The following is a 16,251-nucleotide window of genomic DNA, read 5'->3' as shown; positions in this document are numbered from 1 at the left end:
TGGATCTGGTTTCTGAACTCATGGTGGACCCCACAGAAGGCAAGTGGATTGATGAGATGGGGTTGAGATGAGATGAGATGGTTGCCCCCTCTGAAACGCTTGTAACCTCGATGATGTCTGCACCCTCTGACAAATTAGAAGCCATGTGCATAGAGGAACTAGTGAGTATCCTGGGACTGATACTGGATACATCTGTGGTCTCAGTGGAGGTGCTGAGAGTGAGGACATTCCCTGGTGCAACCTCTGTTAAGGGAAATGAATATGGAAGGTCCCTGGAGGTAGCTTCACCTTTCTCCGTTTTAGCATTTAGAGGCTAGTACTCAGAATAGAAGAAGAAAGGACAGAGGAGGACAACTCAGTCTGTGCTGTGGCCTCAGATGTGTCTGAGGCCATACCTGGGGAAACCCTCTGGGTCCAGACTCTGATGGTCTCAGTGGCTGCACTATTAAGAGCTAAAGAAGATGAGGACAGAGGGATTCCAGTAATTCCCTGGGTTCATCCAACAGAGCCAGGATTAAAAGAGGGTTAGGCATCACTCTCCTGTGTGGTAGATGTGGGGCTGCCTCTGTCCTTGGATTCTGTAACTCCTTTAGAAGTTGGTCCAGGGAAGGCAGAGGAAACTTGCAAATGATTGTCTTGTCCATCTTGGAACACTTGATCCCAGGGCAGTAGTGGAGGTAGAAAGTAGGAGAGTTTCCATATCCATAATTGTATTTATGGATGTCTTAGCTAGAGCCTTGGTCACTGCAGGAAGTTGGGTTGGGTCTACTGCTGCTGTCTCCTCTCATTGTGGTCTTCATGAGGGAGGTAGATTGAAAGATGTCTAGACCAGTTGTGGCCCCCGGGGATGTCTCCTTGGAAGAAGTTCCTTCTAGAATGCTGGTCATTGGAATGGTGACCCCAGGGACCACCAGAGTAGCATGAGGAAAGGAATAAGAGGTTGGAACCATGGATGATTTTGGGGGAGACTGTGTCTTCCCTCCAGGACCCGTCTTTTCTGAATCTGTGTTCTGGATCTCAGTGCTGGCCAATGATGTCATTACGGCAGAGATAGGAGTAGATATTCTCAGAACATCAGAGACTCCAGGGACACATTCACTGGGTCCTATTCTTTGGGGGCTGTCTGACTCTGAGCAATTCCACTGGGATGGATGGCAAGACTGAACTCAGGCTCCTTGTCCTAAAGTCCAAAGAGCCACCCCAGGTTGTCTCTCTTGATGGCATTGACACACTCACTGAGGTTCCAGATTCAGAGTTGGTCTCACCTGTTTTGCTTATGGACACAGGAGTGACAGGCACCAGAGAGGGAGAGAGGACAGAAGAAGTAGTCCTGGTGAAGCTGGTGGCTTCAGGGCTCATTGATAGATCAGAGGCCAGAGGATTGGATAGGTTGGCATGTGTTTGAATGCTCATGTTGGGTCTATCTGAGGTCCCAAATCTCCCTCTCCAAATCCGTCAGCAGAAGGGAGGGACATCAAGGGGAGGTGCCGAGGAAGAAACCACCCCTTGATGTCCCTTCTGCCAATGGATTTGGAGATGGAGGATTTAGAGTGGCAGATATATTGTCCTCTGCTTCTGAGCTGGTAGCACTATTGCTCAAAGAGATGGTAGAAAGAACAGCTGAGCTGTACTCTGCCCTTGCTGTGACTTCATGTGTGCCCAAGGCCATGCTTGTGGTGGCTCTCCTGGTAGATGATGTGTTAGCTCCTGTGATAAGAATAGAAGGAGATGAGACCACAGGGATCCCAGTGTCAACCTTAGAACTTGTCTCTGGGGATAAAGGCAGAGCTGAAGTCCCTTGTGGAATCACAGTGGCTGTGTTGAGTCCTGCCCCAAAATCTATGGTTACTTTAGGAGTTGACTCAGGAAAGATGGAGAAAACTGTCGAATGTGATTGGTCAGTTCTTTCTAGAATGCTTCCCTCAAGGCTGGCCTTATTCTTACCTGGAAAGGTAAAAAATGGGACCATTTCTGTGTCCACTGTTATATCTATAGACCTCTCCTGGGATCCATGTTCCTTTAGCTGAGTGAGTGGTACCCAAGATGCCGTTAACATTGGCACCAGCTGCAGAAGTGGAGTTGACAAAAGTGGTCATTGAGAAGATAAATGTGGCAGTTGTAGCCTTCCTGATGGCAGTCACTGTAGCTGCCTATCTGAGAGAAATCCCCTCCTCATATTGATCCCTAACATGAAAAGCACCCTTGTAGCTTCCAAATATGGAAGATATTTGCAGGATAGTCAATGTCACTGGGCTTCTGCTGGGCAATCCTGTGACTATAATGGGTAGTTGTTGAAAGAGGAACAGGATGCAGGGGAGACCTCCTGACTATTCCAAATTTCTCATGGGACATAGATTGGGACTTCAAAGCTTCCCCTACTGAATGAAATCTAGAGATGATGCTTCATCCCCAGAACGCTGTCTTCCTATACCAGGCTGTCAATTTTGAGGATATAAATGATGATCAGGGAACTTCCATCCTATCCATGAGTAGCAATGCTTGCTGTCTGCCTTTCAGAGTAACTCTCAAGCACAGAATTACTCATGAAGAGAAATTTTCAAATTGCAAACTGCAAAAGTCCTCATCCAGGCACAGTCTGATACAACAAGGAGCCCCTAAGAGTGCAAAGGGACTTTTCTTGGTTTTTATCCTTTTACTAAAGATCAATTGAGCCGGGCGCGGTGGCTCAAGCCTGTAATCCCAGCACTTTGGGAGGCCGAGGCGGGTGGATCACAAGGTCAAGAGATCGAGACCATCCTGGTCAACATGGTGAAACCCCGTCTCTACTAAAACTACAAAAAAAAAAAATTAGCTGGGCATGGTGGCACGTGTCTGTAGTCCCAGCTACTCAGGAGGCTGAGGCAGGAGAATTGCCTGAACTCAGGAGGCGGAGGATGCGGTGAGCCGAGATCGTGCCATTGCACTCCAGCCTGGGTAACAAGAGCGAAACTCCGTCGTCTCAAAAAAAAAAAAAAAAGATCAGTTGAGTACCAAACCAATATGTCTGACTGTGTGACTTATTGGATGGACTAATAAATGAATGAAGAGAACTTCAGGGTTTCTCCACCCTCATCAGAGATCTAATTTGGATGAGATGATCACACAGCATATTCTCCTCATATATAACTTGTGAGACCAAGGAGAGAAATCAAGATGGCAGCTACTTTTCCATCTACCAGGAGACAAGCTCACTTAAGGCAACTAATCACTCTGCTCATGATAAACAAGTGAAAAAAACGTCACCAGGACAGGTTCAATTGGAATTACGAAGAGGAAGTAAGGATGAGACATCCTCATACCTGTTGTAGTGGCAGGTGACCTGGGTTCTAGAGAATCACTTGTTGACCACGGAATGAGACTCTTAGCTGTTGAGCCTGGGGTCCTGCTGGAAGGCTCCACACTCCCAACAGTCCCTGTTGGAAAAGATGAAGAAGGTGATGTGATCAGTCATTTCAGAGAAAAGAGGTAGACACAGAGATCACATACTTCTCTTCTCACCATTCTTACCAAGCAACATCTTCAACCAAGGATATTTAGGGGAGCTCCTGGTTTCATATTCATGGTGGGCTAGTTCCAACTATCAATTAGGGAAAATGGCAAAAGGATGATAAAAACAGGTCACCCTATGAAGAAGTTGCAAATCCTAAATATAAAAATGATATTATACCATATAATCTGTTAAATTTCACTTCTCCTTGTATATCCAGAAGAATCAAGAGCAAGGACTTGAATAAAACATTGGTTTTTATACAAATGTTTATAGCACCATTATTCACAATAACCAAAATGTCCATTTATGTATGAATATATGGACAAAATGTGATATATCTATACAATGGCATATTTATTATTCAGCTTTAAAAAGGAAAGAAATTCTGATACATGATGAATCTTGAAGACATTATGCCAAGTAAAATAAGTCAAACACAAAAGGGCAAATATTATTTGATTCCACTTATATGAGGCACCCGGAATAGTCAAATTAATAGAGACAAAGTGGCATAGTGGTTACCAGGTGCTTGGGGGAGGGAAAAATGGGGAGTCATTGTTTAACGAGAATAGAATTTTAGTTAGGAGTGATGAAAAATGTCTTGAGATTGATTATGGTAATGATTACACAACAGTGTGAATGCAACTAATGTCACTGAATTGTACCCTTAAAATAGTTAAAGTGGTGGTAAGTTTTATGAGAGATATATTTTACCACAATTTAAAAAGTGTTTTTTTTTTTTAAAGTGGTATTCCTTAAGAATGGCTACAAACCAGGATGTGGATCTGTGCTCCCATAACTATGGACAAATGTAGGTGACTTCTACAGTAAACTAAGAAACCACACACAGGGAATAGCAGTGGCCACCCTGGCCAGATAGACATCTCCCATGATCTAGAATTCTGAAGCAGTGCAAGTAAGAGACTTTGTGAAACAAAGCAAAAGATTCCTCACCATCGCCAATGACTACCCAACCAAAGATCAGAAACCCATTTCCAAGAAGGTAGAATCATCAGGTCCTTACTTGTGAATGAAAGTGAGCTGTCAAGATGAGGAGCATAGGTGCTTCCTGACCCAGTAGTCTGACTTTTATTGGTTGTAGCCTCTGCCAGTGGAGAAGCAGGTGTCCAGGGGGTGCCACTGCCAGCCTCAAAGGAGGTGGATGCTCCTGATGAAGTTTTGGCTGAGCCAGTCTCCATTCCTGGGCTAGTGTGCTCCAACTCTGGGCTTCCTGAGGAGGAAATGGCGTCAGCAGTGTGGCTTGTCTGTGCCAGAAGGCTGGTAAATGCTGATGAAGAGATCCAGGTTGGGATTGTGGAATCCAGGGAGGTTGCCCTGGGACCTTCTCTGGTGGACAGATCAAAAGAAGCAGGACTGTTGTGAATGATAGAGGACATATGAATGGAGGAACTTATTTCACCTTTAGAAGAGGAGCTGGACCATGAGGTGGTTGAGCTTGTTCCTGCATCCTCTTCAGTGCCCATGGAAGATGTGATCCCAGAGAGAGCCATGGGAAATGTTGTGCCTAGTAGTCCAAGGGACAAAGAGGAAACTGACACTTTCTCAGTTGACATTTCCTTAATTTTAGGGAAGAATAAAGTAGAACCTGCAGTTTCACCCACTGTCGGGGGAACAACCAATGAAGTGGTCCTATCAGGGGAAACAGAGGAGGCTGAAGAAGGAAATCCTGACCCAACCCTTCTCATGGTCACTGATGACTCTGACCAGGGGTCACTTTGCCTTCTGGAAGTGGTTGCCTCAGAGGAAACTGAGGCCCCAGCAGTGCTTGAGGTCAAAGGCATAGATGAATTCCATTCAGCAAAACTTGTTCCCAAATCTACTCCGGGTTTTCCATAGCCAGATGTCTGTGTGACCCCTCTGTCAGTTTCCGTAGAGCTGAAAATGGCAGGAAGACTTTGCACCTCTGTTGACCGCCCTGGAGAAGAGCTTGTAACATCTTGAGATACAGAGTTGACTGGTGTTGTTGCCTCTGATATGGGTCTCCTCCTGGTTGAATGGGGACTTTGTAGCAAAGTGATCAGTACTGCTGAGGATGTGGGTTCTGCAGATGGAAGAGTAGAGGTTGGAAGAGGTGGTGAACTCTTCTTGGCTTCTGTGCTGGGGAAGCCTGGAATCCTAGATTCAGGTACATCAGTGCTGTATCTAGCCCCTGAGGATGTGGCACCTGTGGTTGCAGTGTCTGTGGATGAATACATTAATGAGATGGATGGACTTGGTTCTGGGCCCATGCTGGGTTCCTGGGAGACTGTGACTGAAACAGGAGTTAAGTTCCCAGTTGTGCCCAAACTGCTGAATCCTAGATGTTGATCCAACATGGTTGAACCTGTATTTTCAGTGGCACTGGTATCTGACTTTGAAAGTTCATGAGAAGGTGTGGACAGAGGTGGAAAAATAGCAAATGTTCTCATGGGTGAACCTGGACTTGAAATGTCAAGGTCTCCTGAAGCCATTTCTTCTGTCAAACTGGTACTCCACCGTGTTGCCATGGGGAGAGTGATTGTGGTCTGCTCACTGGTGGTGAGGACCATGGGTTCCTCTGGGATACCAGAAGTCAGTTCCAACGTTCTGCTTCCAGTAGTAGGGGATGTAGAGATTACTACAGAGACAGGTCCTGGGGTTGACTGTGTCTCAAATCCAGGTGATTTTTCTGCCAAATTTGTGTGATGTAATTGAGTGGAGTATTCAATTGTGTCATTGTCGGTCCATGCTTTTGTGGCTGGGTTGGTGAGATTGGGTGGACTTGAGATTTTAGGACTTCCAGAGTAAGCAGCTGGGCTGGTGGACTCTGTCTTTGGATGATTGTCTGTGGTTCTGAGCATCCTCACTGAGTGGGGTGTAGAGACCTGAGCTGAACTTATATCCCTAGGATCCGTAGTGGTGATGTAGTTGGTGGGGGCCCAGGTACTACTAGTGTTAGTCTTTCCAGGAGGGGTCATCTCAGGTGAGGACCCAGAGGAGTAAGCAATTTCATTTGTCTCCATTCCGGCTGTTGATACATGAATGTTGGTCTCTATTGAGGGGAAGGTGAGAGGTGTATAAGGGCCAGTTTTTACTACTGAAGCCATGGGGAGGTTGATGGTGCTAGGACTTTCTGAACTAGTGTGTACTCCGAGGTGGATGCTGGGTGTGTTTGTTGCTTCAGGGTAGGTGCTGAGGGTTGGGAATCCCCCTTCTGATGCCTCTGTTGATGTGGCTAGAGAAGGAGAGTCCAAGGGAACCAGGGTGCTTTTCCCCATGGCAGCACTTGTTGGAATATTACTTGGTGTCAAGGAAGTCATGGAAAGTGAGTCAGGTGTATTCCATTGACTCATTTCAACTGTGTCCTTTGTCATGCTTGTGGTGACTCTCTGGGTTGAAAAGGTGGAACTCATTGTGACTTTGGAAGTAGGAGCAGGAGGAGATATGACTTTGAGAGTAGGAGCCAAAGGAGATGAGGACAAGATGCCAAGCCAGGCGCTTCTAGCAGAGCCATGCTCAGGAGATGGAGGGTGGGTTGCAGTCATTTGTGGAGTTGAAGCTGAGCTGGTTCCATCTTTAGATATTGTAATTTCTCCAGATGTTAAATGATAGAAGTCATCAGAAAATGTGCCAACCAATTGGCTTGTCCTTCCTGGAGTGTTTGAGCCAGCAGCATCCATAGACTGAGATGGATATACTGACATTGAGACACTTTCTTTGGCCATGGCAAAATCTGTAGATGTCTCAGAGGAAGCTGTGGTTCCAGTGGGCAGGTGGGTTGTGGCCAATCTTCTTCCCGTAACGTAGCCGCTTACAATTGGGATGTTGGTAGAAGCCATAGCATAAACAGTGCCTGGGCCATTTGTGGTCTCTGTTGTGAGCATGGCTGTTGATAGTTTCCTGACAGAAGTTGCTTCCATGGAACCAGTTGCTGGAGAAGTAAACACACTGGTTGATGCTGGGAGTCTCTCCATTTCCATGCTAGGACTTGTCTCCACCCACTGTGTGTGCTGGGGTTCACTAAAGTGCTGAGGTGTACTTTCACTGGTCCATGAGGATGCTGGTGAGATGCTGGAAGTGGTTGCCCCCAGGGTGTCAGAGCTCCCGTGAGCAGCTGTACTGGAACTCTGCCTCCCAGAGGCGCTGCCTGTGGGGCTGAGCTCTCTTGTTGGGTGGGATAAAGAGACCTGAGATGGACTTCTGATCTTCCTGTCAAGGGTGGTAAAACTTGGAGTGGGGCCCAAGTTGGCAGTCATTTCAGTCTCCTCTCCAGGAGCAGAGGTCTCAAGTGGAGTCATAGATGCATTCAAATTTCCTTCTGTTTCCTTTCCATATGTGGAGTAATGGGTATCGGTCTTCTCTGAGACTAAAGTGGTAGATGGAGATGTGGTTGTCAGCACTGAATTGCTGGTGCCACTGAGGGCACCTGGACTCTCTGACCATTCTGAAGCCAAAGTCTTGGTTGTGTGGGTGCTGGGTAGATCCGTGGTCTCAGTGAAGGCACGGGAGGTAAGGACACTCTCTGCTGTCCGCTCTGTGGATGTAGATGGAGTCCCTAGAGAAGAAATTGTACTTCGGACCCTTTCAGTGCTTGTTTCTGCATTGCTTAGTGTCATGGAAAAAGGGATCGCTGAGTTGGGCATTGCGCTGGTTCTGGCCTCAGGCATCCCAGGAGACATAGGGGAGGTGATACTCTGGCCAAAGAATATGCTGGTCTCTGATATTTTATTATCAAAAACTGAAGCAGATGACAGCAAAGGCACACTGGTACTTATTCTGTTGTGTGCTGGGGAGCCAGGTTCAGGAGAGGAGAAGGGATATCCAGTGGTTGAGGGAGTCAGTTCCAGTGTTCCGGCTCTGGAATTTGAGGTCCCTCTAGATGATGATAAGTCAAGAAAGGAAGAAGAAACTGTCCCAAATGATGGGTGTGTCCTTCCTGGAGTATGTGGGTCCATAACTGTGGTCTCAGCTGAAGTCATAGACAGTGGGACACTTTCCTTGGATGCAGTCGAATCTACAAATGTCTTCATTAGAGATGTGATTTTTGCAGGAACATATCTTATGTTCCAGGGAGTCCCTGTGCTGTCACCTTTGGTTGTTGAGGTCTCAGTGGGGGCTGTGTACCTTTCAGTGACTGGACCTCTTGTGGTCTCTACAGTGAGTGTATGCGTCGATGCTTCTTTGGTAAAATTTCCTTCTGTGGAACTGGTCCTGGTGCTTGGGGAACTCAATCCTGAGACCATGCTTGTAGCAAGGGAGTTCCTAGAGGGAGTTCCATTGACCTGGGAACTCGGTGATGGGCTGGTTCTTTGCTCGGAGTGTGTAATTCCTCTAGAGGTTGACTCAGAGAGAGCAGAGGACATCACGCCCAAAGACTGGGTGGTTCTTCCCACAACCGAAGATGCAGGACTGGCCAAGGTCTTAGCTGGGGAAGTAAAGGGCAGAGTATGTTCCATCACCACAATCACACCTGTAGATGTCTCATGTGACAAGGTGACTCCTGTCAGCCCTGAACCTATTTCTGGTGTGGCTTTAGTGCTACTGCTCCCTGCCATCCAGGAGTGGGTGGGAGAAGGTGACCCAGGAAGGACTATGGGTTTCAGCATGGATGGGTCAACATTTGCCTCTAGATGGAGGTCTAAGAACAATCCCTTCAGAGAAGGTGACCTCTGCAGAGCTCCTGGGCTCCCTGAAACTCCAAAATTTCTCAGGGCGGGAGATATGGCTGGGGTCCCTGCATTTCTCCTGGGAAAACCTGTGTCTAGAAGAGCTGCTGTATGTATGGGAGGTTGAGGGAATTGTGCAACCCTGCTGATTGAGAAGACCAAATCTCAGTGAGAGAAAGGAAAGGATAGTATAACCACAGACAGTTTCCTGAAATAAACAACTGACAATCTCAGTTCTTCCCTTCAAGCTTTTTTTTTTTTTTTTTTTTGAGACAGAGTCTGGTTCTGTTGCCAGGCTGGAGTACAATGGCAAGATCTCGGCTCACTGCAACCTGCGCCCCCTTGGTTCAAGCGATTCTCCTGTCTCAGCCTCCCGAGTGTCTGGGACTACAGGTGCACACCACCATGCTTGGCTAATTTTTACATTTTTAGTAGAGACAGGGTTTCACCATGTTGCCTAGGATGGTCTCGATCTCCTGACCTCATGATCCACCCATTTTGGCCTCCCAAAGTGCTGGGATTGCAGGTGTAAGCCGCCACGCCCAGCCAGAGTCATGAGATTTTTAATGAAGAGCAACTTCCACTGATTTCTGAGTGTGCATCTGTGGGCCCCTGCTCTGACCTGAACAGGAGTGCTGTGTCTTTTCTGACCTCCACTTCTCAATTAAAGAGACTCCTGGGTTAAAGCAATTCTCCTGCCTCAGCCTCCCAAGTAGCTGGGATTACAGATGTGCGCCACCACAACCAGCTAATTTTTCATATCTTTAGTAGAGACATGGTTTCATCATGTTTGTCAGGCTTGTCTTGAACTCCCAACCTCAGGTAATCCACCTGCCTCGGCCTCCCAAAGTGCTGGGATTATAAGCGCAAGCCGCCACACCTGGTCTTTTGCCCACTTTTTAATGGTTTTTGTTGTTGCTGTTGTTGTTTTCTTATAAATTCATTTAAGTTTCTTATAGATGCTGGATATTAGACCTTTGTCAGCTGCATAGTTTGCAAAACTTTTCTCTCATTCTATAGGTTGTCTGTTTACTCTGTTGATGGTTTTTGTTGCTGTGCAGAAGCTCTTTAGTTTAATTAGGGGCCTACTGGAGGGTGGAGGGGGTGGAGGGAAAGGATCAGAAAAACTAACTAATGGATACTACGATTAATATCTGAGTGATGAAATAATCTGTAAATCAAAGCCCGATGACAAAAGTTTGCCTATATAACTGCACATATACCCCTAAACTTAAAATAAAAGCTAAATTTAAAAAAGATAATAAAAGCCTTCTGGTCCCAAATAGAACAACTTAGATGCAAAACGTGCTATGAGACATATGCATGGTTAGCTCACTCTTCTTCTGAATTAAGAATTCCTTCCAAGAGAGTTCTGAGGTGGGCAGATTACTTGAGGTCAGGAGTTCAAGACCAGCCTCGCCTACATGGTGAAACCAAAAAATACAAAAATTAGCCGGGTATGGTGATGGGTGGCTGTAATTGCAGCTACTCAGGAGGCTGAGATATGAAAATCACTTCCCTCCCCCCCGACTTTCTTTTAACAGCAGAAAATCGCTTGAACCTAGGAGGCAGAGGTTGCAGTGAGCAGAGATTGTGCCACTGCATTCCAGCCTAGGTGACAGAATGAGACCCTGTCTCAAAAAAAAAACAACAGGGGTTATAGGCTGGGCTTTCTGTCCCCCAACTACTCTGGAATGGAATCTCAAAACAAGATAAAGATTAGAATTGCATACTTGTACATGGTCATAAAGCTAGAGGTTAAATTAAAAGTTAGGGGGCCCCGTATCTGGGGAGCAAACTCCAATACAGGCATCCCTTTCATTTCCCTTCATGGAAAAGATCAAAATGTTAGTCTCCAAAGAGATTAACAAAGCTCCAGGAGACCATAACAATGTGAAGGAGATGAGATTGGAGCTTACCAGCAGGACCAATTGTTGATTTTTCCACCAGAGGGCTGCCTGTTGGCCGCACTGAGGTTCCATGTGGGGATGCTGAACTCTCCCTAGGCTTGTGAGTTCCTGTGAGAGAAGAGGATGGAAACAGCACCTAAGCAAGGAAGCTCAGAACAGAGCACGATGGTTCACACCTGTAATCCCAGTGCTTTGGGATGCTGAGCAGGAGGAGCATTTCAGGCCAGGGATTCGAATCCAGCCTGGGCAATATAGCAAGACCCCATCTTTACCAAAAATTTTTTAAAAATTAGCCAGGTGTGGTGGTGCTTGCCTGTGTTCCCAGCTATTCAGGAGGCTGAGGTTGGAGGATCACTTGAACCAGGGAGGTTGAGGCTGCAACGAGCTATGATTGCACTACTGTTGCCTGGGCCACAGAGTGAGACAGACAGTGAGACAGACAGACAGACAGACAGACAAAGAAAGAAAGAAAGAAAGAAAGAAAGAAAGAAAGAAAGAAAGAGAGAAAGGAAGGAAGGGGGGAAGGAGGGAGGAAGGAGAGAGAAAGAGAAAGAAAGAGAAGGGAAGGGAGAAGGAAGGAAGGAAGGAAGGAAGGAAGGAAGGGAGGGAGGGAGGGAGGGAGGGAGGGAAGGAGGGAGGGAGGAAGGGAGGAAGGGAGGAAGGAAGGAAATAACCTCCGAAGGAAGACATATGAAGAAAATCTACTATTTATACATTTTGCTGACCATTCTGTTTCCAAGGAAGTTCTAGTGAAATATTCCTCATCCTTGAGCCCAGGAGCTCAAGACTAGCTTGGGCAACATAGTGAGATCCATGTCTACAAAAATAAAAACAAAAAATTAGCTGTGCATGGTGGTGCATCCTTGTGGTCCCAGCTACTTTGGGGGGCTGAAGTGGGAGGATCTGCTTGAGCCTGGGGAGATTAAGGCTGCAGCGAGTTGTGATTGCACCACTGCACTCCAGCTTGGGTAACAGAGGGAGACCGTATGTCAAAAAGGAAGAAGGAGAAGGAGGAGGAGGAGGAAGAGGAAGAAGAAGAAGAAGAAGGGGGAGAAGAAAGAAAGAGAGAGAGAGAAAGGAAGGGAGGGAGAGAAAGAAAGAAAGAAAAAATGAACAAAAGAAATATACTCTAGTAAAATACTACTCATAGAGGGAGATCACATCGAACTTCTGTTCCATGGATGATCTATGTTCTAATACTTAATGGAGTACTGGTCAAAGGAAGCCAGAACTAGGGAACTAGGGATTCTGAGAGAAGGTGTCAGATGCTGAAGAAGTGTTCTCTCTGATGGAGTTCATCACGGGAGCAACGAGAAGGAGAAGGGAAACCCTTGAGTGAAAGATTGTCAAAGTTCTCTGGGCATGGTGGATAGGTCTGGACTTTCAAGAAAGCATGATTTGGCCAGGTGCAGTGGCTCATGTCTGTAATTCCAGCACTTTGGGAGGCCAAGGCAGGAGAATCACCTAAGGTCGGGAGTTCGTGACCAGACTGACCAACATGTTTTAATAGAAACCTTGTCTCTACTAAAAAATACAAAAAATTAGCCTGGCATGGTGGTGCATGTCTGTTGTCCCAGCTACCCAGGAGGCTGAGGCAGGAAAATCTCTAGAAACCGGGAGGTGGAGTTTGTGGTGAGCCCAGATCATGCCATTGCACTACAGCCTGGGCAACAAGAGTGAAACACCACCTCAAATAATAATAATAAATTAGCTGGGTGTGGTCATGCCCTATGATCCCAGCTACTTAGGTGGCTAAGGTGGGAGGATTGCTTGAAGCTGGGAGGCAGAGGCTGCAATGAGCTGAGATGGCACCATTGCACTCCAGCCTGGGTGACACAACAAGACTCCATCTCAAAAAAAAAAAAAAAAATCCATTGTGGGGATGGACCACATTTTTTGTATTCATTTATCTGCCGATGGACATTTGGATGGTTTCCACATTTGGGGCATTGTAAATAATGCTGCTATGAGCTCTGGTGTATAAATATCTGCTTGAGCCTCTGCTTTCAATTCTTTTGAATCTATACCCAGAAGTAGGATTGCTGGATCATCTGGTAATTTTATTTCTAATTTTTTTTTTGGGAAGCACCATGTTCTTTTCCACAGTTGTGGCACCATTTGCATTCCCACCCACGGTGCTCAAGTGTTCTAATTTCTGCACATCCTCAGCAGCATTTACTATAATATGTTTCTGGTTTTCTCTGTTGCTTTGTTTGTTTTTGTAACAGCCACCCTAATGGATGTGAAACTTAAGAGTTCTCATATGGTGAACAATCTGTCCCTTCAGCAGTCAGACTTAACTAGTTAATGCAAGTTGCATTCACATAGGATGCACATCGATTTTTTAGAAATAATTCCAGTTTAGGCTGGGTGTGGTGGCTCACACCTGTAATCCCAGCACTTTGGGAGGCCAAGGTGGGTGGATCATGAGGCCAGGAGTTCAAGACCAGCCTGGCCAAGATGGTGAAACCCCGTCTCTACTAAAAATACAAAAATTTGCTGGGTGTGATGGAGGGGTTCCTGCAACCCCAGCTACTCGGGAGGCTGAGGCAGGAGAATTGTTTGAACCTAGGAGGTGGAGGTTGCAGTGAGCTGAGATGGTGCCAATGCATTCTAGCTTGTGTGACAGAGCAAGACTCCATCTCAAATAAAAAGAAAGAAATAAATAAAGAAAGAAAGAGAGAGAGAGGGAAAGAAAGAAGAAAGAAAGAAAGAAAAAAAGAAGAGAAAGAAAGAAAGAAAGAAGGAAGGAAGGAAAGAAAGAAAGAAAGAAAGAGAGAGAGAGAGAGAGAGAGGGAGGGAGGGAGGGAGGGAGGGAGGGAGGGAGGGAGGGAGGGAGGAAGGAAGGAAGGAAGGAAGGAAGGAAGGAAGGAAGAAAAGCAAGCAAGCAAATAAATGAATTCCTTGGTTGGTTCTTTACTAGTGAGTGTAGAAAAAAAAAAGAAAAGAAAGAAAGAATTCCAGCTTTCCCCAGGGGTAGGAAGAGGGGCTTTACTATGTGTCACTGGCACCCACTCTCCTATTTCTGACAACCAGAAATGTCTCCAGATATGACCAATGCCTCCTGGAAGACAAAATCACATTCAGTTGATAACCACTGTTTGGAGGCATCATCTACTTCAATTCAGATTTTACAGTTGCTCAGTTACATATGGCATTTATTTCCAAAACACTGGAGGCTCAGAGAGGTGGTTTCTTTTTTAATCCAGAAAGTAGCAGAGGTGGGATTTGAACCCAGGCTGTCCAATACCAGTGTTTCCTCTTTTAACTGCTCTGTTGTGCTGCTTATAAAGTCATCATAGAATCGCTTGAACCTGGGTGGCGGAAGTGGCAGTGAGCTGAGATTGTGCCATTTCACTCCAGCCTGGGCAACAAAAGTGAAACTCCATCCCCTCAAAAAATAAAATTAAATTAAAAAATAAAAAATAAAGTCATCGTCCCAATACAAGGCTGGGTACAGTGGCTCACGCCTATAATTCTAGCACTTTGGGAGGCTGAGACAGGTGGATCACTTGAGGTCAGGAGTTCAAGACCAGCCTGGCTAACATGGTGAAACCCCGTCACTACTAAAAATATAAAAATTAACCTGGTGTGGTGGTGTGCGCCAGTAATCCCAGCTACTCGAGAGGCTGAGGGAAGAGAATCACTTGAGCCTGGGAGGTAAAGGTTGCAGTGAATCAGCTTTGCACCACTGCACTGTAGCTTGGGCAACAGAGCAAGACTCTGTCTCTCAAAAAAAAAAAAAAAGTCATCATTCAAATACAGGGAACAGAACTAGACTCCGTAGACTCCAAGGAAAGGGAGGACCCATCATCCAGAGGCAAGGAGCAGGAGGCAGCAGAAAGAACCTCGACAGGGCTCATGCCTTGAACCTCCTCTCCCTGCCTGGGCTGGTTCCCTCCAGAGATACCTGGGGAATCATCTCCCAGCAATGGGCAACCTGCCTGTTTAGGTGACAGGGTTGGTGGCCATACCCACAGCAACCCCATCAATGCCATCTGCCTCTAGGATACTGCAGATATGGACAGAGAAGGTGGGCAGGTAGATGAGAGGGTTGGAGGGAGGATAAGGACCTGTCTGCCTCTCCTGCCTACCCTTGAGGAAGCCAATGTTTGTTCTTTTTTTTTTGAGACAGTCCTGCTCTATTGCCTGACTACAGTGCATCAGTGCAATCATGGCTCACTGCAGCCTCCAATTCTAGGCCAAGGAATCTGCCCGCCTCAGCCTCCCAAGTAGCTGGAACTATAGGTGCATGCCACCATGCCCAGCTAATTTTTTTAATGGAGATGGGTTTTCACCGTGGTACCCAGACTAATCTCAAACTACTGGGCTCAAGTGATCCTCCTTGGCTTCCCAAAGTGCTGGGATTACAGGTGTGAGCCACTGTGCCTGGCTTGTTTTTTTGTTTTTGAGACAGGGTTTTGCCCTGTCACCCAGGCTGTAGTGCAATGGTGCAATCATAGTTCACTGCACTCTCCAACCTCTGGGCTCAAGCAAACTTCCTGCCTCAGCCTCTCGAGTAGCTGGGACTACAGTTATGCACTGCCATGCTAGGCTGCCAGTATTTGCCAGTAAGGCAGAAGACACAGAGTCTGCCTACACAGGCCTCAGATTCAAATCACATCTCTTTTTTTTAGATGGAGTCTCGCTCTGTCAGCCAAGCTGGAGTGCAATGACATCATCTCGGCTCACTGCAACCTCTGCCTCCTGGGTTCAAGCAATTCTCCTGCCTCAGCCTCCTGAGTAGCTGGGATTACAGGTTTGCACCAGTACGCCTGGCTAGTTTTTGTATTTTTAGTAGAGATGGGGTTTCACCATGTTGGCCAGGCTGTTCTCGAACTCCTGACCTCAGTGATCCTCCCGCCTCATCCTCCCAAAGTTCTGGGATTACAGGCGTGAGCCACTGTGCCCAGCCCAAATCACCTCTTGAAGACTCATTTTCTTTTCTTCCTAAAATCAAGCCAATAGCAATCTTCCCAGAGCAGGAAACAAAATGCAGAGTGGGAGGAAAATGGAAGAATTGGACTCCATTGGATTCAAGTCCCAATTATTCACTGTGTGATCTGGGGCAAGTCACTTAACCTCTCTGAGACTTGTCTCCTCACACGCCCAGTGGGGATAACAGTGCAAGGCTGTTGTGACGATGCAATGAAGTGATGCACCACGCAGGGTGTGGGAATAAGGACTTCATAAACTCCTGCTACTG

The 16,251-nt window shown here is 46.5% G+C and overlaps 1 protein-coding gene across 1 annotated transcript in view; it reads right to left on the bottom strand.

Moving 5' to 3' along the window:
- The window catches only part of MUC16 (mucin 16, cell surface associated), a 161,451-nt gene that overhangs the window by 129,639 nt on the left and 15,561 nt on the right, over nt 1-16,251 (bottom strand). Inside the window, 2 exon segments of the mRNA XM_032251910.1 lie at nt 5,778-8,894; nt 11,055-11,153. Of these exon segments, the coding sequence (XP_032107801.1) occupies nt 5,778-8,894; nt 11,055-11,153 (3,216 nt within the window).

Source organism: Sapajus apella, unplaced genomic scaffold, assembly GCF_009761245.1.
Source record: "Sapajus apella isolate SASKATOON/1434 unplaced genomic scaffold, GSC_monkey_1.0 scaffold77, whole genome shotgun sequence".
In the NCBI taxonomy this organism is placed as follows: Eukaryota; Metazoa; Chordata; class Mammalia; order Primates; family Cebidae; genus Sapajus; species Sapajus apella.
Note: the sequence above shows the minus strand (reverse complement) of the source record. Positions and strands in the feature narration are given on the sequence as shown.